The 25,584-nt window shown below is 41.4% G+C and overlaps 1 protein-coding gene across 1 annotated transcript in view; it reads right to left on the bottom strand.

Moving 5' to 3' along the window:
• Positions 1 to 25,584, bottom strand: part of LEKR1 (leucine, glutamate and lysine rich 1) — a 177,982-nt gene that overhangs the window by 16,910 nt on the left and 135,488 nt on the right. The window contains exons 8-12 of the mRNA XM_016425307.2: positions 22,865 to 22,942; positions 22,335 to 22,538; positions 12,738 to 12,831; positions 4,015 to 4,179; positions 2,628 to 2,927 (exon numbers count right to left, since the gene is read on the bottom strand). Coding sequence (XP_016280793.1) covers positions 2,628 to 2,927; positions 4,015 to 4,179; positions 12,738 to 12,831; positions 22,335 to 22,538; positions 22,865 to 22,942 — 841 coding nt within the window. The remainder of the gene's footprint in view (positions 1 to 2,627; positions 2,928 to 4,014; positions 4,180 to 12,737; positions 12,832 to 22,334; positions 22,539 to 22,864; positions 22,943 to 25,584) is intronic.

Genomic DNA, 25,584 nt, shown 5'->3' with positions numbered 1-25,584 from the left:
GGAGTTTCTAGACTCCCACATCAGCTGGGTCTCTATCAACTCCAACATGGTGCTTCTCCTAAAGAGATGGAATCCTACATGAATGTGAGCTCTTATTCTTTGGCATGATTCTATTTCCCTTTTTTCCTATAGAGCAATGTATACATAAATGCATACCTCTCTCTCTATACCTGCATACATACATGTGCTTGTATATCTGTCTATATATGTATAGGTATGCCTATTCAGACTTCCCTGCCTTTTCTTTTCTTCAGATGACTGGAGCTGTTGTATTTCCTTGAGCCATTTCCTATTTAGTCTTTACCTTTATTTATTGTTCCTTTAATTAGTCCTGTAAGACTTCCTTGGAGCTGTCTCTCTTTCCCTTTCATCCAGAGATAATAATAGCCCAAGAGAGAATAAATTGCCTAAGAGGAGGGTTTGAATTGTAACTACAAATGTCTCATCCTCTCTCCAACCTGCCCTCCAGTAAACGCTCCGCTTGCTTCTCCATCAGTCTGGATCCAGTCTATCCCCTCTCCTTCCTTCAGCGAGCATCATGGGCACCTCTCTGCTCCCTTCTCTGGAACCTCTTTGCCTTTGCCTTCCCTCCCTTCACCTTCAGGATTTCTGTGCTTTTTCCATTTCTTTCTGGAGCTTCCTCCTCTCTCCAGACTCCTCTGGGTCGATGCTCGCAGGTCAGGTGGTTCCAGGTGTCTGAAAGCTAGCTCATCTGTCCACACCCCTAAGCTGCTGTCAGGGAAAATCTTCCTTCTCCTGGGAGGTTACCCGCAGCCTCCTTTGGCATGAGGAAAGGCTCCCTGTTACACCTTTGAAATGCATTTCTGGCTTACACACTGGGATCCCAAGATCTAGAGCTTAGCTGTTCCCTTTCTCTACCTTTCAATGAAAAGCAGCTGGTGCAGTTCATCCCCCTCATCCTTGCCCTAATTCTAGTTCACATTTATGCCCCCTCTTCAGTCCAAACTCCAAACCAGGGGATTGCTTAAAAACCAGCAGAAAAACCAGCTTTAAGTCTCCTTCCCCAATCACTGCTGCCCAAGTGGAACAGAGACTAAAAGAAATACGATTCCTTTGCTGGTCTGAAGCAGAGATGCCCCCTTAGCCCCAGTGATTTAGGCCACTGCAAATATGTCCCTTAACTTCAACTCAAGTGACTAGATAAGTGGAAACCGGGCCCTATAGACCCTTTCTAGAAAGCTGCTTTCCCAAAGAATCCTCCCTGGCAGGGGTCTTCGGCTGTCCTCCTGTCTCTCTCCCCAGAGCCCACCTCAGACTTCCCTTCTTCCATCTTCTCTTGTAGCCCGTACCAAAGGCAAAAACAGAGAAGGCATTGATATCCACTTCTTGCTAGTCACCAGCCTCTTCCTACCTCCCTTGTTCACAGCTGAAGGCTGGTCTTCACCACCCCCTTGTCTGAAGACTGGACTAACAAGTCCAGAGCTGGGCTCATCCAGAGTCCCAGAGGTCCCCTGGTACTCCTGCTCAGAGCTGATGCCTTTGGCACATCTTATGGGCCTTCATCTCCTAGGTTCCACTGATTTACTCCTCTCCCTCATCCTCATGTAGGTGAAACTCATATGAGGCTCCTAATGCCATGGGAAGGCAAAGGACAGGGGCTGTTAACCCATTTTACAGATGAGGAAAATGAGGCCCACAGAGCTGAAGTTATTTATCAGAAGTAGGATCTGAACTAGAGACCAGGTCTTCTGATTCTTAGCCCAGACTTACTTCTTCCTTTCCTTATTGATATTATATTATACTTGGAATCCTACACCTTACTTTAGAACATTTTCATGTGTCCCATCATGTTTGTGGATGTCTTTATTTATTTGACTGATGTCTTTTCTTAATTTCCTGTAAATGCATTCCTGATCACTACTGTCCAGTATACTTGGGAAAAAACATACACCTTCCATCCAATCACTCTTCACCCACTGCTTCCATCCTTTCTCAGTTATCCTGCCTTTCTTTGATAGGATCCAGTTTTCCAAATGTCTTCATGATTAAAGTACTTAGGAACTAGCCAATATTTTGCACATCTTAGAAATCCAACATCATGAGAACTTTATATTGTGGAAGAAACTACACCTTTTCATATTTAAGTATTCAGTTGGCCAAACCAGAAGGTAAAGATGGCCAAAATAGTGAAAAACATGTAAGGCAAGAAACCCAGACAAAAAGCGAATTCCTTAACAGTTCAGGTTGTAGGAAGCTTCACTACTAACAGAAAAGAAAGTACAAATGGCAAAAGCATATTTGGAATGAAAATAGGAGGTCATCATCTGTCATAGATGGTAATTCCTCCAGCAGAAATTTAGTTGCCAATATGTAATTGGGTCAAAAAATTCAAAGATGCTTCGACTCAGAGTTTTAGCTGATAAGATGCAATTGAGTAACAATCTAGAGTCAGAAGACCATAGAAATGGAAGGTAGTATGGATATTCTCTAACTATAACCTCCCTCTCCTAGAAGAGGGGAGTGAGGGGCAGAGAGGGGCAATGAGACATTCAAGGTGCCATAGCTGGAGTTGGAGGCAGAGCTGGGACTCTCTGGCCCAGACCTCCTTTCCCTGTACATCTTACATCCATTACACCAATCATGCTATCCATCCAACTCATTCCTACCTCTTCCTGGGCCTGATTAAACTGCTGCATGAGCTGGGTATGCTCCTGGGTGATTTTTTCTAATTCATCTGATTTCTGTTTTATCTCCTTCCTCAAATCCTCTGAAATGGAGTCATTATTGTTCATCTCCTTCCTCAGGCGGGATTCAAAATCCATCACCAAAGCTTTAAGGCCTTGGATTTCTGCTTCTTTCACTGCCACTTTTTCAGAAAACTGCATCTGGGTTTCCTGGAGCTTCTTCTCTAGAAGGGCCACTTCCCTCCTCAGATCATGGGTAGCATTGTCTATTAAGTCGTTTATCTAGAAGGGAGAGCACATGTTAGGACAAAGGCTCAAAAAGCTGGATGACAATCAATTGCTTGTAATAAGTTTAGATGAACTAATTCATGATATTATTTTGATGGTAAAAAAAGCAAATTATAATTTCTTTCTTTCTCTTTCTTTTTCTCTTTCTCTTTTCTGTTTTATTATTTTGTATTTCCTTTATTCCTTGATTTCTAATAATCCTTAATAAATCTCATAAAATATAATATTTTTATTACTAGAGACTAATTTAAATTTTTACAGTTCTTTGCTATTTCTATCTCCAGCTCATTTGAAAGATGAGGAAATGAAGGGAAACAGTGTTAAGGGACTTACCCAGGGTCATATAGCTAGTAAGTGCCTGAGGCTAGATTTGAACTCAGTTCTTCTTGACTCCAGACCCACACTCTATCCACTGTGCCACCCAGCTTCCCTGTGGATAATTAGTGGTCCTCAAAGAACATTTTAAGAAACATTTCTGTGGATTAATTGTTCAGGCAAAATTTGTTTCTAAAGTGAAATTCACATTTAAAAATGTGAAACTATGGCTAGTATTTTTAATTATAGATTATTAATAACTTATAAATAAATAGAGATAATTTCTAATTATGCCCACGCCCTCTGTCGATTACAATAGGTACCATAAAGTGTCTGGCTAAAGTTTGATCAGAATATAGTTATGGCTCTAATCAGTCTATGCTCGTTCTCCATTTGTGCTCTTCTTTGGCGTGGTTAATTAGACTAAACGTAATTTAAGAATGGCAATACTAATCTGCTTAAGGTTGCAGGTCACATTTATGCTCCTACACTAACCTTTCCTCCCTGGCTATTCAAGGTCTTACTCCTGTCCTGCTCTTATCTTTGGGAATGCCCCAATTCAGTGAAAATAGGGTCCCGAAGGCCAGGTTGAGGTGTTCCTCACTCTACCCCTCTCTTATTTCCCTCCAGCATCTACATCTCAGTAGAGCTTGGCTGTCAGCTCTATCACTTGGGCATGCAACTCAAGTGGTCCAGAGCTCTGCCAGCAGGTAAGAGGTGCCTGTTCCCATCTCCCTAGCCAGTGTCCAACCTCTGTGCCACAAACCTTCTTCTGAAGCTTCTCTTGTTCTCTCTGATACTGTTTTATTATTTCTTGGTGTTTTTCCTTTTCAATGGCAAGTTCCAGTTTGGCTTCTTCCTTTATCCGAAGAGTTAGCTCCTGGCACTCTGCTGCATGTCGGAGTCGCTCTTTATTAAGTTCAGATTCAAGCTGGAAGGTAGAGTTTCACAAACGTACACACAGAGAGATACTCATTTTCATAGCAAAACAAGTACATAGAAATTACTGATACCTATTTCATTGTCTATTGAACAGTGAAAAGAAAAACTATATCCTAGATTGTTAGAGCCGGTGCTTACGAGGCCATCTAGTCTAAGACTCTCATTTGTCAGGATCATAGAGCTAGGCGGTAGCAGAAGTTGAACTCAGGTCCTGTGATTCCATATTCTGTGATCTGAATGAAGTGCCAGATATTAGTCAGACTGTGCCTAGAGGACTGTGTTCAATTTTGGAGCACCACATTTTAAGAGTAGCACCAATAAAGTAGGCAGAGCATCCCATGAGGGGAACAATGAAGACCAGAAAGGATCTTGCCATCAGAAGAAAAATGGTTAAAAGAACTGAGGGTGTTTTTAGTCTGAAGACAAGAGCTACTGTGAACAGAGACCATAGATCTAGAGGTGGGGAGAACCTTAGAAAATGGTGAGTCCAACTCCCTCATTTTATAAATGAGGAAACTGAAGACCACTGAGGACAAGTGACCTGCCCAGGTCAGAAGCAAGATCTGAACCCAGGACTTCTTTTCCATAGTCAGTATATTTCTTTCTATTTTACCATTTTATTTTCTTTTAGATATTCAAATATTAGGATTAGTCTTATTTTGCATTAGACTATGCCAGAAGGTAGAACTAGGACCAATGAGGAGATACTATAGTGATGCTAATAATGTCATTAAAAAAGAACTTTTAAAGAAATTAAGTTATCAAATAATAGGTTGTTTGCATGGTTGAGTCATATCCTCACACAAAATCCAAAGTCAGAGGCTGGAAGAATGAGCAAACAAAAAAAGAACCCCATCATAATGAGCTTTAGTGATGACAGGGATGCTCAATATATGATTACAAATGAGAATAACTCCAAAATATTTATGAACATTGCTCCAGAGAACAGAGCTTGGAGACAAATTCTAAGTTAGCATTCCAGAAAGAGATGAATCAAGAGTTTAAAAAGTGTTTTTTTATAAATGAATGAGAAGAACCTGTGAGGAAAAATTAGAAAGGAAATATGAGCAATGGGAATAAAAACTGGAAAGGGAATTAACAGCTTGGTATAAAAAGAATGAAACCTGTCCGAGTAACAAATTCTGAAAATTTGAATGGACCAAATAGAAGCCAACAACTTCAGAAGACAACAAGAAATATTAAAACAAAACCAAAAGGCTGAAAAAAACCAGAAGAAAATATGACATTATCTCAGAGCAAAAAATCTGAAAAGTCAATAGATGTGAACAAATTTAATTATTATTAGAATAGCTAATGCCATGACCAAAACAAAAACCTAGACATCCTATTTCAAGATTTCTTAAAAAAAGAAAACTCCCAAGTCTCTTAGAACTAGAGGTCACCAGACCCAGATATGGGAGGTCCTGGGTTCAAATTTGTCCTCAGACACTTCCTAGCTGTGTGGGGCGTCACTTGACCCCCATTGCCTAGCCCTTACCACTCTTCTGCCTTGGAACCAATAGCTAGTATTGATTCTAAGACAGAAGGTAAGGGTTTAAAAAAAAAGAACTAGAAATCCACCAGTCATCTCCTGGGGGGGAGGGGGGGAAGAGAGAACAAATGAAAATTCTCAGGAATATGATAGTCAAAATCCAAAGCTTCCAGAAAGAAAGAATTCAAGCCAGAGGAGCCAAAGCTAGGATCATACATGATTCAGCAGCTACTCCTATAAAGGATCAGAGAACTTGGAATTTAATATTCTAAAAGGCTAAAAAGTGTGGACTTACAAAGCTGAATGTAATAATACAGGAAAAAATGTGTATTTTCAATGAAAGATAGGAATTCCAAGTGTTCCTGATGAAAAGACCAGAATTGCAGAGAAACACTGAAGTACAAACAGATGTGAAAAGAAACATACAAACAGTTAGAGCTAGGATCACATGAATGAACAATGATAAAGGACTAAATGAAGATTAATTTTTCACATTCAAATATGGAGAGATGACATATATGATCTACCTCTGGACCCTACCATTGTCAGGCTCCATTGAGGGAACCCAATTAGAAAAGTATGGAGTGAATCTCTTATGTCTCAATGATCTTAAGAAAGAGAGACAAAGAGGAAAACATTGGAGGGAGGAGAAGAAGTTTAGGGGAAATTATCTCAAATGATTAAGGTACACAAGTAGACATCTATACAAACAAGGAGCAAGAGGATAAGAGTGGCTGACTTTTGAATCTCGCTCTCATTTGAACTGATTAAAAGAAGGAAGAATACACATATAGAGTTTGGTGTAATGATGGGGAGTAGAAAAGAGAACTGTTGGGGGTGAGTGGAATGTTGAGAATCCACAGTTGCATGAGGCAAGAACAACAGTTGGGAACTGAACAAGGACTTCTGGGAAATTCTCCTGAGGAGGAGGGTCTTAAGTGCAAAGACACAGAAGGAAGTAAAAGGAGGAGCTGTTTCTCAGGGCCATTCAAGACACCTGTGGAGATTTCTGTCATTGATAGAAATCCTAATATTGAGGGTTCCTCTTTAAACATCCTTGGTTCCTATCAAGAAACCTAATTTCTTCAAAGACTTTCATTTCCATGAGCATTTGAGATACAGAACTAAAATCTCTCCCCTATTCTACCTCTCCCTTGGGTATGGAAAAAGCTTTGTACTTCAGTAATTAGTTTTACTTAGAAAGAGATTTAGGGCAACCAGAACCCCTCTAACCTTGACCTTTTGCCCCAATCAACAATTAAATCAAATAGGCAGTCAGATAGCAAATTCAATCTCGTTTATTTACAACTAGCGAGTAAGCTGATTAGCAAACGCCATCTTGCTGTCAGCTTTCAAGAAGAAATGGGGGGGGGGGCTTGTGAGTGCCCCAAAGCAGTGCATATCTGGACTGAGGTCCCTCATACCTCTCCTTGTAGAGAAGACTTTCCTGCCATCCTTCAGGGTCGACACAGCCACCAAGGGGCAAGCCTTCACTGAGGGGAGATCTCCATTTTGACTCCCTCAAGTAAGTCAGGGACTCCAGGAGGGAGTAGTGAGGGAAGCCATTTTCATCAACCCTTTCCTCACTGCCTTCAACCCTCATTTCTCCATCTAAGGAGTGAGAGTCCCCCCAAATTACATCAGTACAGAAGTAAATTTCACTCAGCAGGAAGGGGATTGGGAATGGGGGGGGGTGTAGATTAAAGGAGGGATTAGTGCTAAGCAAAACAAAGTCTAAGGATATCAAAAAAAATACCTAAATCTCTTTCTGAGGTGGCAAAGAATGTGAGTCTGAGGAGGTGGTCATATACTGGGGAACAGTTGGACAAGTCATGATAAATAAATGTGATGGGATATTATTGTGCTAAACTCTTATAAACATGATGACTAACCAGGATTCCAGAGGACTAATGAGGAAATATGTTATCCATTTCCTGAGAGATGAAGGATTCAGAAGGCAGACTAAGACAACCTTTTTTTTAATAACACAGTCAATACAGAAATTTGTTTTGATCTGACTCCATATATATGTGATGATTTTTTGTTTTCTTGTATTCTAATGGGCAAGGAGAGTGAGAAAGCAGGTGTCAGCTGATTAAAACAAATAAAATCAAGGGGTTGGCCAAGATGACTCCTGAACCTTCCTTTGTCTCTACATCTATGAGTTTTCCATCCCTCCATAATATGTAGTTACTGGTTTATGTATATAATTCATTTGTTAATTTATTTGGATGTAGACTCAAGATCTGCTGATATCATGGCTAGAGAGATATTTTTTTAAAAGTGGCATCATTTGGATGATGAGTACCTAAGAATTAAATTGTATCTACATCAATATTGTCCTTGTTTTTTTTGTCTTTAAGTATGAAAAGGCCAGTGAATTGCTTGCTTGGAGCATAGAGGGCTGAACCCCTTTGGAAATGCCTCTAACATCCATCCTGTCTTTTCATTCCCCCTACTGACTCTTAACTTATCCTCTCCACAGCTGCTAGATTACTCTTCCTGAGGCATTACTGTGAACAACAGATGATACCCCTGATCAAAAACTTCTATGGTTTCTCCAACTATGTCCCATCACCTCAGCTCTGCATTCGAGACTCCCCCTTCATCACCCCACCTGTATTTCCAGCCTTACTTCCCAATACCCTGCTAAATGCCCCCTTTGCTCCAGCCAACATAGATGATTCTACATTGTTGAATGTGATACAAACTCAGGTCTCTGCTCACATTGTGGCTATTTCTTGAAGTGCCCTCTAAATCATCTCCCCCTGGTTAAATCCCTCGGGCTACCCATAATTTTCTTGAGTATGGATTATTTTGTAAGGATTTAAAGGTATAAATAACTTCTGGAAAGAGTTCTGCAAACTATAAAGCTCTGTATTAGTGCAGGTTACATAATTATGACTCTACTAATCAAGCCAATTATCCCATGCTGCCTGGAGTAGTGACTAACATGTATTTGTCCAACTGAACTAAATTACTTCCTGCACTATAATTCCAGCTAAAAGTGGCCTGGACACCTATGAATCAGTCATCATTTCTTACTTCGAGCATTAAAACTTTATATATCCATTTAAAGATGAAGAATTGTATTAATAGGAAACCTGATCTAGGGCATATTTTTAACATTCCTTGGTATAAGAGGGCATCTGAACACAGATGTAGACATCCCTGATCTAGGTTCCACCACAGCCAAAATATGGCTGTGTGACTCTGAGCAAGGTACCGAGCCTCTCAATTCTTAGGCATCTAAGACTATGTAAATTTTGGAAAAGGTACAGACCTGTATTGATAGAGTGTATTTCTTCACCTGGGAGTTCCTATACCAGTAAAGTCACAGATTCAGTGACTCTGATGTATGAGAATCTAGTTTTTGACGGATTAGTAGGATCGATTGTCCTTTATATATTCCAGATTTTATTCTTGGTGGCTACATATCTTTCCTAAGCTTCAGGGTCTAAACTCTAATCATGGCTGCTCCAAGAAGCCTCTCTTGACCCTTCCAGATCTTCATTCACTCACTCACTCCTGGAGATCTCCTTTCTTTGTATCACCCAATGAACAATTTCCTGGTCTTGGTGGGCACTATCCAAGGCAATATTACTATTACAGTTGCATCTCCTGCAGACACATAGAAATACTTCCTGTTTCTTGATATGCTGCTCATTCATTGTCTCCCCAAAGAGAAGAGCCCTGTGGGCAAGTTCTGAATTTTGTACTTTTGTATCCCATAGTTTCTAGCATCATGATAATGATATGTGTCCCTCATCAAAACTGTCCCAAAGCAGAGTGGCCTGCCTATGGGATTACTGGGATTCCTGTTCAGAGGTTCTATAAACAGAGCCTGAATGATTCCTCATCAGAGACCTAATGAAGGAGACTCCTCTTCAGGAACATATTGAGCTAGGTGGTCTTCCAGTTTCCTTCAAACTCTGAGATGTTCTAAATCTATAAAATACTTCTGGACTTAGTGGTGTACTAGAGGCTGCTCAGACCAGCTCACAAAAAACAATTATTAAATTTTCAGAGTGAACATTTATAGCATAGAAATGGACAAATGCTATAAATCAGGACATGACTTTTATTGATTTCTAGACTTAAGGAAGTGATGGGGAAGATGTTAATAATGAAAATTAAACTTCAAAATGTGTCTTTCTTACATTCTTTTTAGGGAACTGGATGTTAAACATGGGTTAGCATGCCACTGTTTAAATTGCATATTAAAGTGGTTTTTTTTAAGTTAAATAAGGAAATAACTGGAAGAACATTAACTGTTCATGGATGGGTTGAGCTAATATAATACAAATTACAATACTTCCCAAGTTAATTTACTTATTCAGTGCTGTCCCAAACAAATTCCCCAAATAACATTTTACAGTGGTAGGAAAAAATAATGAAATTTATATGACGGAACAAAAAGTCAAGAATCTCAAGGATAATCACAAAAAAAGTGGGATGGAAGAGAAGTCAGTAGAACCAGACCTTAAATGCTACTACAAAGCAGTAATGCAAACTATTTTGTACTCATTAAATAATAATAAAATAAAAGATAGGCTAATCAAGAATCCATTAGTTAAACAAAACCCAGATGCAATAAACACAGTAGCATCCCTTCCAAACCCCAGTGATTGAATGAAGAACTTTTGAGTGAATGAAAACTGTGAATGACAATTTGCTAGTTGTATTCTGGCAGAAACTAGGGTTAACTCAACTCTTCAGACTGTCTGGAAATATGAGCTAGTTCTGAACAGCACCATGATCTAGATAGAAAAGATCAAGTCATAAGCAAATGAGAGAAAAAAGGAAGGTGCTCTCTTTCAGTTTATGGGTTGTAGAAGAGGCTCACAATGAAACAAATGTTAGGGATAACACAAGTTAATTAATTACATAAAATTAAAAAGGGGTTACACAATCCAATCTAATAGAGTAAAAATGAAAAGGGAAACCAATAACTGGGGAAAAGAAATCTTTGCAACAGGTTTCTCTGATAAAGGTCTTATATCTTAGATATATAATGAGCATATTTACATCTATCACACTAAGAGTCAGGTTCCCCAATAGATAAATGTTCAAAGGATAACAGGAGATTTTTAAAGGAAGAAATACAAGCTATCAACAATAATAGGAGAAAATGCTCTAAATCCCTAATTATTAGAGAAATTAAAAATTAAAGCAACTTTGAGGTTTCACCTCAAATCTATCCGACTGGTGAAGATGACAAAGGAGAAAAGTGATAAAGTTAGAGGAGCTGTGGGAAAAGAGGTGCCCTATTGGTTATTCTGGAAAATGATTTGGAGCTATGATCTGCATTATCTTTGACCCAGCTTTACTGTACAGTGGCAAATCCCCCAACCCCCAAAATGAAGGAATGTCAAAAAGAATCTATGGGTAAAAAATCCCAAACAAACATTAATTGCAGCCATTTGGGGGTAGTCACATTTTGAAAATTGAGGGGGTGACCTAGTAGAGAATATCCTGCTCAACCAATTGCAGCCCAAAAAAAGGATGTCATTGAATATTATTGGGCCAAGAAAAAGGTGAAGGAAACTTGGGAAATCTTTAGGAACTGCTACAGATCAAGGCAAGCAGGAATGAGCAATGTCAAGATAGCCAAAGAAGAGAAAAACAGCTTGGTAACATTTCCAAATCCCAAAGAATGAAGATGAAATGTCCACTCCCCTCCTGACTAAGAGCAGGATGATTAAGAGCTTCAAATGCCAAAAGGGACCTACATTTTCAGACCTGGAGAGGGGGAGATGCATTTACCAGACAAATAACAATCACAACAGCAGCAATGATGGTGACAGCTAGCATTTATAAAGCACTTTAAGGTTCACAAAGCTTTTTACAAATATCTCATTTTCTCTGCACAACAATCTTGGGAAAAGGGATCCTGATTTTACAGATGGGCAAATTGAAGATAAAAGAGGTTAATTGACTTTCCCTGGGTCACACAGCTATTATTTGTCTGAGGCCAGGTTTACATATATGTGTGTGTGTGTATGATATGCATACATATGTGTATATATATTTCCCGAATATGAGTTTATTAGTGATCTCATTTCTTTATGTAAAGTCTAAGTTCAACGATAATGACATATACATATGGTTGGTACCCAAAAGATCCCACTAATATTGTGGGAATGGAAAGACAATGAGGTGTTCAGTCAACATGGAAAACTGAATAAGATAAAGTGAAATTTATAACAATGAATTGCATACAAGTTATTGGATGGAAGAGAGTTGTAGAAGTATTTTATAAATGATTTCTATGCTGTAAGAACCATTTTCTACATAAGAATCTGAAAGTTATTATCCATTTTTATCCACTATCCATTATCCACTAGGAAAAGTGCTTGACCTAAACCAGTAAGATTTCTGAAAAATGCAACTTATTTTTCAATTTATCATAGACTTTTCTCTCAAAGGTACCATTTGTATTGTCATTTCCTCTTTTCAGATGTTAACATATTTTCAAATCAAAAGTATTTAAGTGCTTTTTCCCCAATTTTACTTTTACTTATTTTATGTTTTCCATATTGTTCATTTTTGTAAGTGTTTAATATTATAAAACCCAAACTCCAAAGCATAAACCCAAATAACAACTGAAAAAGCTTATGTTTTCATCTGCATTCTGACTCCAACAGTTCTTTTTCTGGAGGTGGATCTTTTTTTTCCGAATCGAACCCAAATTTCTTTCTGTTAAAGGATATGGCTCATGACTTAGTCTAATTTCCATTTTATGGGATCCAAATAAAGTGCTTATATAATAGTAAACAAAACAATGATTCCCCCCCTAAAGAATCATATAATAGATTCACTTTACAAAGATTCAAGAGGTTTTTCTGATCATAATGTTTTCCCAGTGTGTTTCCTTATATTGTGGGGAAAATATTGTAAGTATGCTTGGAGAAGGGAATCTCAGGAAGGGATTCAAAGAGTCAGTAGGCTCAATGCAATTTGGCAATGGGTCCAACTTCCTGACAAATGAATGAAGTCAGGGAAATATACAAATCATGAGCCACTGAGAAGTGTGTTATTATTATTGTTGTTACCTTCTCCCTCCAGTTCTCATCACTCAGCATCTTCTGTCTGAAGTTTTCCTGCAGCTGCTCAATTCTATTCTTATGTGAAATCACCATTAACTCCCTGAAAACCACAAACCCAACAAAGTACAAATTTAACATGAAACAATCCCAAACGGCAGCTTCAAGCTTATATAATAGCATTATTTTGAAATTCGCAGGCTTTGCACTCTGACAATGCTGCTATAATGCTACCAGGTGCCATTTTAGCCAGTGTTAACAGAAATTTACCAATGCTGCCCCTCCCTCCCCAACAAGTGACTTTTTCCCAAGCCTATTTGTGATTCTGGCTCACACTATCTATCAGTATTATCTCATTAGACAACAAAAATAATAGAGAGGAAAACAAGTGTGAAAAAGGTTTGGCAGGAAACCCAATGAAGTCATCTATTGTCCAAAGCATTCATGGGTAAACCTGAAAGGAAGGCTACAAGAGGATGGAAAGTAGACCAGGTTTGACAGGGTGTCTATGATATTGTGGCTCCATAATCACCAGCAGGATTAGCACACATTTACAATCCCACATCTCAGACCCAAATACAGTCTTGCTGTACCAAGAAACAGAATGACCCTTGAAAAGCTGGTGTCAGGAAAGTAACTGAATCAAAGCTACCCCAAGGGCACAGGTAAAGGCAGCCCAGGCCTGAAAGCATGGACTCTAGCAGGATCATAGCCAGGAGGACCCTCATCATCAGGAAACTCATCACACCAAAAGCCTGATTGATGCACGGCTGGGAACTCGTACTGTGCCTGGAGGAGTGAGCAAAAGACCCCCCAAAGCCTCCATTGAAAGAGGGCTTCCAGGACAGCCATCTCCTCATTTCCTTTGAGATGGGCCTATCAGGACCACCTTCTCTAGCCTCCCCCACTCTAGCTTCTTTTTGTGTGGGTCTCCCCCATAGATTATAAGCTTCTGGAGGGCAAGGACTCTCCTTCTTTTTGTATTTTTATCCCCAACGCTTACTTAGCACAATGACACCCAGCACAAAGTAGGCACTTAAATGCTTATTGTTTTTCTATCATCTTTATTTCCCAAATATATCCCATTGCTTCCTCTCTCCAAGGAGTCATCCCTTACAACAAAGAATAAAAAAGGGGTGGTGGTAGTGAAGCAATTCAGCAAAAGGCCCAATAAATTTACCAGGAAGAACAACATATGCTTTGTTCCTCACTGCAAAGCCCTCCCTCTCTGGTCTTTGAAGAAGCAAGGGGCATTCTTCAGTGTTATTATTAGAGACAAGTTTGGTCATTAAAATTTCACATTTAGTCTTTCTATGGTTCCCAGGCTAGCAGTACAGGAGCCCCTGGGGCGGGTCCTGGAAGCCTTGATCTGCTTCATTTTCCATCTAGCCCCCTCCTCAGGTCTCCTGGTGGCTCCTCCCCCGCCCTCTCCACCCAGGGGCCCACCAAACTGGGACCAGACTAGATGTGGGCACCTAGTCAGCTTCCCTGTGGCTTCTCAGGACTCCTGATGGCGAACAGCTCCCCAGCCTCATCCTTCCCAGTAAGCAGCAGAGAAGGGCCCACCAGGAGGACAACATTGTTTCTTGCTTTCCTGTTACTGTTTCCATGTCCATCACGCTGTACTCATGCTCTGCATTGTTTCCTCAAAGTCTTCCCATCCTTCTTGGAGTTCTCCAAAGGCGCTGCTTCTCGCACTGCTGCTAGTGCTGCCCTATATTTGGATACCACCCATCCAAACTCGGCTTTTCTGGGGGATCCTGTAAGACCATCCCTGTGGAATCCAAGATGACCCAAAAGGCGGTAGTTTGTGGAGGACCACCACACCAAGCAATGCTTTCTCTCCTGTCACTTTCTTCTTAACCCCTTACAGTCTGGCTTTTGACGGGATCATTGGACCTACTCTGCTCTCTCTAAACCCAAAGGCTTTTCTCAGCCCTCTTTCTCCTTGACTTTCCAGCCCTCTCCAACCTGACATACTCCACAGCCGCCTAATGGACCTCTTTAGCTGGATGTTCAGCAAACATCTTAAACTGATTAGGTCCAAAACAGCACTCATGATCTTTCCCTAAACCCTCCGCTCAGACTTGACACCCTGGAGTCCCCCAATTCCTCTTTCTCCCCCTCCCCAAGCTACAATCTGTTGTCAAGTCCTGGGACATCTCTCTGACATTGCCCTCACCCTGGGCAGACCCTCATCCCCATCAGGTCTGGACTCCTGCAGCTGCCTGCTTCACATCTCTCCGCATTCCAATCCATCCTCCATTCAACCACTAAAGTGGTTTTCCTACAGCTCAAGACTAATCCTGTGATCCCCACCCAGATGTCCATCTCCCCGCTACTCAATAAACTAGAATGGTTTCCTATTGCCTACAGGAGGAAATACAAAATGGGCACCTAGGAGGACCAGTGAATAGAGATGGGAAGTCCACGGTTAAAATCTGGCCTCAAATACTTCCTTAGCCTAGTCCTTACTACTTTTCTGCCCTGGAACCACTATACAATATTGATTCTAAGGGTAAGGTTTTTTTTTTTAAAGATCTTTTTGGCACTCAAAGCCTTCATACCGTGGCCCTCTCCTACCTTTCCAGTCTTCTCACACTTTATTCCCTCATACATTCTCTTCCATCCAGTGGCACTGACGTCCAGGCTGTTCTACAGTTAAGACAATACATATCTCTCCCCTGCCAGGCATTTTCTCTGACTGTCTCCTATGATGGGAATTCTTTCCCTACTCCACTGAGTCGATTGACCTCCCAGGTAAGATGGGGTGGAGTGAGGGAAACCCATATCAATGAGATTAAGGATCCACTCCAAAATAGAAATGTGTGGGAGAAGCACAAACCCATTAGATGCCGTAAATAATGTGAAATATTCTGTAGTTTAAAATTTAGAATACTTAGTCTTAAATTGTGATAGAAATATTCTTTAAAACTATATTCTTTGAAACTAATAGCCTTAAAGAATAGTTTTAAATTTTAATAGAAAGCATTACATTTCCCTAAATAAAGGAAAATGTGCTCCAATGTACAATGAGATGACATAAGTGACTCCCAAGATTTCTTATTCATTTTCTTTTCTGGAAAACTGTATGAAAACTCAAGTGAACTAGATTCATTCTACCCAAGAACATCTCTGGCCTTGGCCTTCTCTCTCCTGCGTGAATTGGGAGAGTTCTGCAGGGCAGGGGGAAAGGGTGCCTCAATCTGCACCACCCAGACCCCTGTATAGTTGTTAGTCCCTTTAGAATTGTAGAATGTAGGAGGCAGAGAAGCTGTAGTCCAACTGCCTTCTTTTATAGACAAGGGAACTGAGGCCCAGAGAGACAGAAGGATTCCTCCATACTTACAGAATTAGACAGAGGATTAGGATTAATTCTCAGCCCTCAGCCATTCAACTTTTCTTCTCCATTTTTTATTCTCTCACTTCTCCAGAGGCTGAGCAGTTATCAAAGCTGCCAACCTAAATGTCTTATGGAGCTTTATTTATTCATTTTGACAAAGATGGTGCCTAGATTTCCATATATATAAATATATAAGCTACGTTACCCTTGGTTTGGATCAAGGGTTATATGAGGCTCAAAGAACATAATATATATAAAGCACTTTGCAATTGTAGAGTGTAACATAAATGTCAGTTTTTATTGTCACTGTCATTGTTGTTGCCACTGTTGGGGGCCTACAGTCACCAGCCAACACACCTCCGGGCTAGTGATCACTTTATTCCTTGAACTTTCTACTGTCCTCTCACCTAGCTTACATAATGTTTACAGGGCAATACAGGGGGTTGCTAGTCAATGTTTAACAGTGGAGATCTTGGGGACAAATGGATACACACACTTTTAAGATTAATCAGCATAATTAATACTTTGTTAAATCTAGAGAATCATCAAGACAATAAATTGAGCTCTGGTTCAGTGGCCAATTATTGAGGTACAAATACTCACACTGAAAATTTAACAATGGGCTCTCCTGAGCCAGTCCTAGCCTGCTCCCTGGGCTCCCTTCTTGGTCTGGATCCCACAACAGGGACAATGACCAAAAAAGAAAATGGAGCCTGGGCATGAGCCAGTATGGTCTTAAAAAAAGGCAGATCTAGCCATCAATCAACGAGCATGTCTGAATTGCCAGGCACTGTGTTAGGCACTTTGGGATAGAAGGACAAAATTGAAACAGTCTTCACCCACAAGGAAACTATAATAGAGAGAAAAGGCAACATAGTGATATATAGAATAGATACCAAATAACTGAGCTGAGTGTTGGAGGAAGCCCACCATTCCTAGAGGCAGAGGTGAGGAGGGAGTGCATTCATTCCAAGTGAGATGGACTTCTACATCTGAAAAATGGCCCAAAGGCATGTTTGCTCAGATGATGGAGTACATGAAGGAGAGTTAATGTGTAACAAGTCTGGAAAGGGAGGAAAGGGCCAAGTTGGGAGGGCTTTATCAGGCAAACAGGGGAGCTCCTTTTTTTTTTAAACCCGTACCATCTGCCTCAGTATTGTTTCCAAGGCAGAAGAGGGGTGAAGGCTAGGCAATATGGGTTAAGTGACTTGCCCAGGGTCACACAGCTAGGAAGTGTTTGAGGCCAGATTTGAATCAAAATCTTCTATCTCTAAGCCTGGCTCTCTATCCAATGAGCCACCTAGCTGCCCAAGGGGACATTTTATTGATTCCATAGCTAATAACAGAGCCAATGGCATTTCTTAAGTGGAGGAATGACATGGTCAGACTCATGGTTGAGTCTTTCTTTGCTAGGTAAAAGATGGGTGGGCAAGGACAGAGATTTGAGGCAGACAGAGCAATGCAAAGGTTATTAAAGTAATCCACGGAAGAACCAGGGGTGGCCATGAAAGTAAAGGAAGAGCAGGATGTGAAACATGTGGAGGAAGGAATGTAAAAATTGGGCAACTGATTAAATTTGTGCAGCTAGAAAGAGAGAGTAATACTTGGGCCCAATAGGTATATGGGTAACAAGTCTGGCCAAAGTATGAAGGAGAGAATGGAGAGAGGGGAGAAGAGCGATTGCTAGGAAGCTCTTGCAAAAGTCCAGTTCAATGTCCTACACAAAGGTAGTGGCTGTGGTCTTAGAGAGGGAGAGATAGATATAAGAGATTCAGGAGAAAGACCAAATCTTGATTTTCTTGTGAGGGAGAGGGAAGAATCAAAGGCTTTGAACACAGGTGACAGAAATAGAGGGGGAGCATCTCTAGGGAACCCAAGAAAAACCAACTCCAATTTGGACATGTTGATTCTGAGATGCTGGAAGGGTTCTCTAGGCAGATCTGAACCCCAAATGTGAAGTTGGGAATAAACATATAGACTTGGGTATCATTTGAATGTGTGTTATGATAAATTACCTGCAGAGCTGAAGCTCTAAGTATGAATGAGCCTGTGAAGAGAGGAAATAGAGAGAAGAGAATGGGATGAGGAACAATTTCTGGAAAGTGCCCACTTTGAGGGATCAAGAAGAAAATGAAGAATCAGTGAAGGAGGCAAGGATGATGGGAGAGGTACGAGGCTGACTGATCCTTTCCAGGAGGCTTCTCCTGTTTCCTAGGAAAGCTACGCTGCAGGAGGGGACATTTGAGCAATGAAAAGCAATGGCAAATAGTAAGTCGTGTACAGAACTTCTTTAATGTAAAAATGGAGAGCCATAAAGAGAGCCGGGAATTTCTAGGTTCATTAACAAATAACTATACTTTGGACACCATCCAAAACCTGACCACTTTGTCCCTCATGAGACATGTGACCTTAGGAAGGTGGAAAGTCTCATCCCTCTGAGGGACTTGATTCATTTGTGGGTTCCCAAACTGGATCGTGCCTTCTCCCATGGGGTACAAGGATCTTGACAGAGAGGTAATTTTTCTTTTGACAAATTCATCCCTTATAAATTTGATGTGTGTGTTTGTGATAAATTAGAGAATTTCTTTCCTATCTCACATTGAATGGGGACTATGGGAAGGTTTGCTCTAAGGCCTCTTCCAACTGAATTTCTATCTGAATCTTAGTTCAATGATGCCATATCTACAAAGAATTCAGTACTTAGAGTGAGCCATGGTCGATTCTGTAAATGTGCACCTTAAAGCTTGTAATTTTGCCTGACCCTTTACTTGGCATCTTTGCTTATCGCACCAGTCCATTTTCCTTATGCTAAACAGGGAGTATTGCTATGCAACAGGAATAGGATGGGAGAGGATTGGCTTTCCTTGCTTGTTCTCAGTCTATTGCACCTCTCTGGCATTCCTGTTGAAATCTTCCCTCTCCCTTAAAGCCAGTTCCAGTGCTCTCTTCTGCAGGTGGCCTTCCCTTATTCCAACCCCAGGAGTAATGGGCTCCTCTCCCGCTGCATCTCCCAAGCATTCAGTTTGCTCTTACCTCTGGTGTTCTCCTTGGGTTCTAGTCAGAATTATAGCCCTCAGGTGCCCAGGTGTCCCTGTCCAGCAACCCTTTCCAACCAGGAAATGAGGTTGCTCTGGAGATGCGTATTCTGGAGGAACTCCTGCCCACCCTATTTCCATTTCTAAGCCCTTTCAAATGATCCCTTTAATATACAAACCATTCCCTTCTTCAGCCTAGTATTTAAAAACACCTTTTCCTCCATAAACAAAGCATTACCATTTTTCAGCAACTCATTTGCAGCTTTAAAAAATGATGTGCTTTGTAGTACTGGCACAATAGACAAGATAATATGGATTTCATTTAATTAATTTATTTATTTGTGAAAACTCTTCTTTCTTAGAATGAACACTAAGCATAGGTTTCTAGACAGAAGAGCAGTAAGGACTAGGCAATTGGGGTTAAGTGACTTGCCCAGGGTCACACAGCTAGGAAGTGTCTGAGATCAGCTTCAGACTCAGGAATACCCCCCCATCTCCAAGACTGACTCTCTATCCACTGAGTCACCTAGCTGCCCCCATAGGTTTCATTCAGAGGCATTTATTTAAAGAAATCTTTCCACTTTAAAATATTTAACCTAAAAAGAAAAGAATAATCTAGCTTCTCTCTAAACATTGCTCAACTGGCAGGCCTTAATTGCTGCTCAGTCTTTGGCTGCCAGCAAATGTCAAACTCCCTGTGCCAAACTGAGGGTTTCCCAAGTTCCCTCTCTGCTATAGAAAGAACAGGAGGACTTTGTTGGGTAAAATAGCCTCTGGGTGCTCACAGAAGGAAGTGAATAGATCTCTTCCTGTGGGCAGAGCTACTAATGGGTGAGGAGACAGGTCCAAGGTGCTGGGCTCCGGAACACTCACGGAAACCTTCTTTTTAAGGAGTCACTTCACCTTGGGAAGCTGTGGAATAAGTGGTTAGTAGTCCAATGGCAAATGGGGAGATGGGCAAGGAGACTCTGCAGCCCACCTTCGCATAAGCAAGAGCAAAGCTGAGGAGACACCTCAGGAGTGAGATTCTGCTTGTGAATGTCCTTGTCTGAAAGTGGTAGGCTCCCCAAAGGGAAGAGAAATGGGGCTTTTGTTCTAAGCCCTTCTAGAACACAGTTAACTAAAAACAACAATCTCTCTCACTTTTATAGTCCTGTAAGAGTTAAGATGTCATGTCACTTGATTCTCACAACTACAACCCTTCAAGGTAGCTGCTACTGTTGTCCTCATTTTACAGAGGAGGAAACTGAGGCAGAGTACCTGGCACATCATAGGTACTCCATAAATGACCCTTGCCTTTCTTTTCTCCCTTCCCCTACCTCTCTTACCATCTAAAGACCCCCAAACTTCCATAGCCTGAATCTGCTCTATCTCCAGGAGAGGTTATTAGGCAATGTCAGACACACTTCAGCTCAGTTGGTGATACATTATCCCCATGCTTTCCCACGTATTTGGGTAACCCAAGTCCCAAAGACCACTGGAATGTGCCTCTCTCCTCCTAGGTCATCATGGGGGGGGCAGGGAGGAGCTGGCATAAGCTGGAGAGGAGGGGCTCTGCCCTCTTCTTCTTCAGATTCTCTTCAGGAGCTTCCAGAGAGAAGATGGAACAGGTCAAACCCACATAGGCAGCTAAATGTAGAGTAAGACTAGGAAGAAGCCAGCACCAGAGGAGCTCGTAGTCTCTGTCATCTCTCTCTACCCAGTTTGCTACCACAGAGACTTTTAGGGAATTTCCCAGGAGGTGAGGATGAGGACTATTTCTCTTGGTTGAGTTGAATTATCTCGCTCCCAATGGGAGAGCTCCTTTACTCTGTGTCATCTGGTATGTATTCTCCTACATAAACCTGCTCTGATTTCTCTTTGCTATGGTTTGGAAAAATGAATTTCTTGGTTATCTACTATATATGCTAATTGTGGAACTGGTATTGGTGCGAAAGGAGTCAAGCCTTAGATATAGAACTAGATATAGATATAGAGTCATCATTCCCCTAATATTGAAACAGTGATCAGAAGTGAGCTTGGACCTGAAGCTCCTGTTCCCTGGACTAATAATATTTCAGAGAGAAAATAGAAAGAATTCTAAGCCAACACTCTTACTCTGAAGAGAGCAGTGGTTGAGCTTTTGGCTCCAACTTCCTGCTACCTGTACTGGCAGGAATTCAAGTCTCATTTGGAGAGGGGGTTGGGGCCTGCCTAGCCTACCTTCATTAGTCACAGGATGACACCCTCATACTACATGTTGTGGAACAATTCTCTCTCTTGATATTCCTATTGACTCAGACTCTTCTCTCCTCCCCTCACAAACACTTATTTCTCCCAGATTTAGAGGGGGGGGGATGTCCATGTTCCCTTCCCTATTATTTCCACTTCTTTGAGGGTAGGAACTTCAGGAACTACTGAGAATAATTGTTCACAGAAGGTAGAAGGAGAGCCATGACTGACTCACAGAATCTCCAGGGTTATCCTGACATTTCACTGCTGTTAATTGCCTATCTATAGAACCTCCTCTACAGCTTCCACCGTCCTATCAACTAATGAGCCCCATCTCGAAGCTCATTAGAATTGGGTCTACAATGGGCTGAATAAGGGCTTGCCAGACCTTCCAATGACAAAAAGGTGGTGCTTTATTTAACACAGGCAGGTTTGATGTCCATTTGGACTACTCTTGAGGGCTTTCTTCACTTGCTCTTGCTAGCTCGTGAGTCCTTCATCATCAGCTCCCATGAACTGAATTATGGTCTCTGGGTTCATGATTCTCAAATCTCCTTATCCTGCCCCAACATCTCTTGGTAATTTCACCTCTGCCACATCTCTGCAATGTGTCCCCTTCTCTCCTCTGACACTGTCCCCACCCTGGTGTGGAGAAGCCTCATCACCACCCCCCTGGACTTTGGAAAGAGCTCTTTCTTAATTCCTGTGTCTTCTGTTTCTTAATTATTTTCTATTTATCCTCTCTAGCTATTTGTTGGCATGGTGTCTCCCCAGTAGAATGGAAGCCCGTCCAGGATAGGGACTATCTTTTGTCTCTTAGCACATAGCAGGGGCTTAATAAACATAATCCTTGCTCTTCCCTTCACTAATTGAGCAGTGATGGGTTAGTCATTTCTCCTCTCTGGGTCTCAGGATGATTCACCCCTAGAATGAGCATATTGCACCAGAGGGACTTGGCACTGATCCTCTGACATGGAGGAAAAGCCTGTTCTGAGAAATCCCTTTGCTTATCTTTACCTTTCATTTTTCAGGTTCACAACCTCTTCCTGAGCCTGATTCAGAAGAACTTTTATCATATCCAGTTCGTTCTCTGAGAGGCTGATTTTTCTCTTCAAGTTTTCTTCTAGCCTTTCTTTCGCAGCCACTTCTTCCTGTAAATGTTTGCACATTTGTTGACAAGCCAGCAAAGAGTCTTCCTTCTCTTTTAGTTCTCTAGCATGTCTAAAAAAGAATAGAAATAAAGCCACCAACGTGCTCAGGCTGCCTTTCTGTTTCTGCTAAAGCTTTGAGATAACAAGGAGGCAGCCGCCATAGTGGGAAACAGTCATGCCCAAATGCCAGGGGAGCCTTTGGGAACCACGACTGGGGTGCTCCCCCTCTGGGCCACAGTCACGTGGAAAACACATACACACACACACACACACACACACACACACACACACACACACACACACACACTGCCTCAGAGAAGCCAACCACAGCAGAGCACACCGGCACTGAATGCACTCATTGCAACAAGGCAAATTAAAGAAGTATCAGATGTGTACCGTGTTTCAGAAATGTTGCTTTCGAACTTCAGTTTTCGAAATTTTCTCTGGTACTCCTCAGCTTCATCTGACTTAACCCTAATTAAGAGAAAACAAAGTTCATTAAGATACGTTCTCTCCAAGAAATAAAAAGTCTCCAATTTGTTCCTATCTCACTATTTGATTTAATTATGAAAAATGAGTCTTTTTTTCTTAGCATGCTTGTTTACAAACCCACTTTCTACTACCTTGAAAGGTAGTTGAGGTTTTATAATAATACCAGAGTTGAGCCTCCAAAGAGATGATAATTTCTTAGTTGGGGAGAGCAGTCACTAAATCTCAGTGGCAATAATTATAGTTCAGAGATTTCATCCTCATTATTAATCATTCTGATCACCTCTAAGAAATGAAAATGTCAAGGAATCTAAAACAACTCTTCCCTCTTTCCTTCTCTCCTGTTTTTTCCTTTCTTAAAAATGTACTTAGTGCTCTTTGATATAACTTGGCTCCTAGATATTCTAGTGAAGTTTTTCCATTTAAATTGTGGATACAAAAGACTATAGTGAACTTTGTATGTTTTCTCAGTTTGTTATATGACATAAGTGTCACTAATTTGAAAAGACAGACAAGCAATAATATCAGGTTTAAGCCATTTAAATGGATGGTTTATTAATTAAACCAATTAATCAACCCCTCAAACCTCTGCCGCTTTAGGGCAGGGGTCCCCAAACTTTTTACATAGGGGCCAGTTCACTGTCCCTCAGACCGTTGGAGGACTGCACTATAAAAAATTTATGAACAAATCTGTATAGCGATGTCTGAGATAGTGGAGGCTGCAGCGCTGGCTGGGACGGGCCTGTCACACCTTGCACACACCCATCACCACCACCACTATACGGGGCAGCAGTCTACACAGTGCGGAATCCCCTCCCCCAGATCACCGCTCACCATGCTGATGTCTTCCATTGTGCAGCCACATAATCCTTTGTGTGGCGCCTCGTTCTCATTCAGTTACTCTCAGAACAAGGCGCCATGCAAAAGATTATGTCACCAGAAGTAGTACTGCACATGAGATACGCATGCTTTGTGGCTCTTCTCACTGACCACCAATGAAAGAGGTGCCCCTTCAGGAAGTCAGCGGGGGCCAGATACATGGCCTCAGGGGGCTGCCTGTGGCCCTCAGGCCATAGTTTGGGGACTCCAAACTTCTAGAGAGTAGGCAGTGCAGCAAGCTCAATGTTGAGCTCTAGTGTTAGACCAGGGTTTACCCTTTGTCACCCTGGAGGCTGTTCTCATCACCAGAATGAACTGATGATGTGTGAGGAGAAAGAACTATGGCAGTACAAATGACAACCTCATGGGACATTGATGCGGACTAGAGATTGCTAAGAGCTGATGAAAGATCCTCTCTTGAGTGATCCAGTCAGTGTCTCAGGTGAGTCCTGTGTGCAGGTCTTACCATGGTGGTAAGAAAATGTCGTTCTTTCTCCATAAAAATTCTGTCAATATCTCATTGTGGCATCAAAGGGTCTGCCAGCAGGGCTCAAGTTCTGGGAGGCCGTCCCAAGCTAGAAAGGCGTAGGCACACACTTGAGTCTGTCAGCTGGGAGGCTTAACCCAGATTAGCTCAGTTGGCAGTTTGGCCATAAAGGGATGGTTATTATCTTTTTTAACACTCATTTACCTCATGAAGACTATCTGCTAAGCCTTAGAGGGGTGGAGATCTGCATACCTACTGGAGTCCCACAACAAGGATGCTGCGGATCGCTTGTCACCTAAGTGTTTGCAATTCAACCATCTCTTTAAGAAAAGAAAGATTTAGTCCCAAAAGCTACAACTTCAAAAGATTATTACTTTCTATTTGAAATTAAAAAAAAAGAAACTGAAAATAGCTACTGGTGCTTCCTTAGTTTGTTCCATTTGCTGGATTACGCAGCCAATGGAACCCAGAGACAAACGTTTGGATATTGGGGAAAGTGACTACAGCGTAGCAGGTACCTACATCATATTTGCTCCCAAACTTCCCTCTTTTTAAGCAGGCATTTTACTGGCTATGTGGATAAACGAATCCTACTACAAATGATAATAAGGAACAAACAGCTCTTTGAAGAAAATTCCTTCTACTTTCAGCAAAGACCTTCATCCAAGGATCTGACCAAGCCATCAGAATAGCTCCTGCTGCTCCTTGCAAGGGAAAGGAAAAGCAGGGAAAGCAAGAGAAATGATCTGGAGGAAAAACATGGAATAATTCCCCGTGAAAGTCAGGTGAGAGCAAAAATAGGAAAATTTTGAGAGAGGAGAAGTTAGAGGAAGTAGGATGGTTAAAATCAATTTTGAGGTTAAAATAAAGCCATTTCAGAGAAAATGCACTTGAAAGTCTTCTGCATCTATTCAGGACCTTCTGGCAGCTGAAGGCACAATGAGGCAGAGGTTCTATGGGAAGCTCAGGCTACCTCCCTGCAGCAGGTATGAACAATGAATTTTGGGGTGAGGAATAACCCATTACTCTGCCTACTGTTATTCTGGTTTCTGCAAAATTCAACATCTTGTAGGCCGCCGAATGAAATTCCAAAGTCAGTGACAAGCCTTGTTAAATTTATAAAAGGGGGGACAAAGGCTACTGTTTAGAAATGGAGAAGGTGAGGCATTTCTGGGTCCCAAGGGGGCCCGGTGTGCTGCTCAGAATTCCCAGTTTCATCCTTGCTGCTGAGCTGAGCTAGAGCTCAGGAAGAGTGTCCAGG

Source organism: Monodelphis domestica, chromosome 8 (genome assembly GCF_027887165.1).
Source record: "Monodelphis domestica isolate mMonDom1 chromosome 8, mMonDom1.pri, whole genome shotgun sequence".
Taxonomy (NCBI): domain Eukaryota; kingdom Metazoa; phylum Chordata; class Mammalia; order Didelphimorphia; family Didelphidae; genus Monodelphis; species Monodelphis domestica.
The sequence above is the reverse complement of the archived record's forward strand: the minus strand, read 5'-3'. Positions and strand labels throughout refer to the sequence as shown.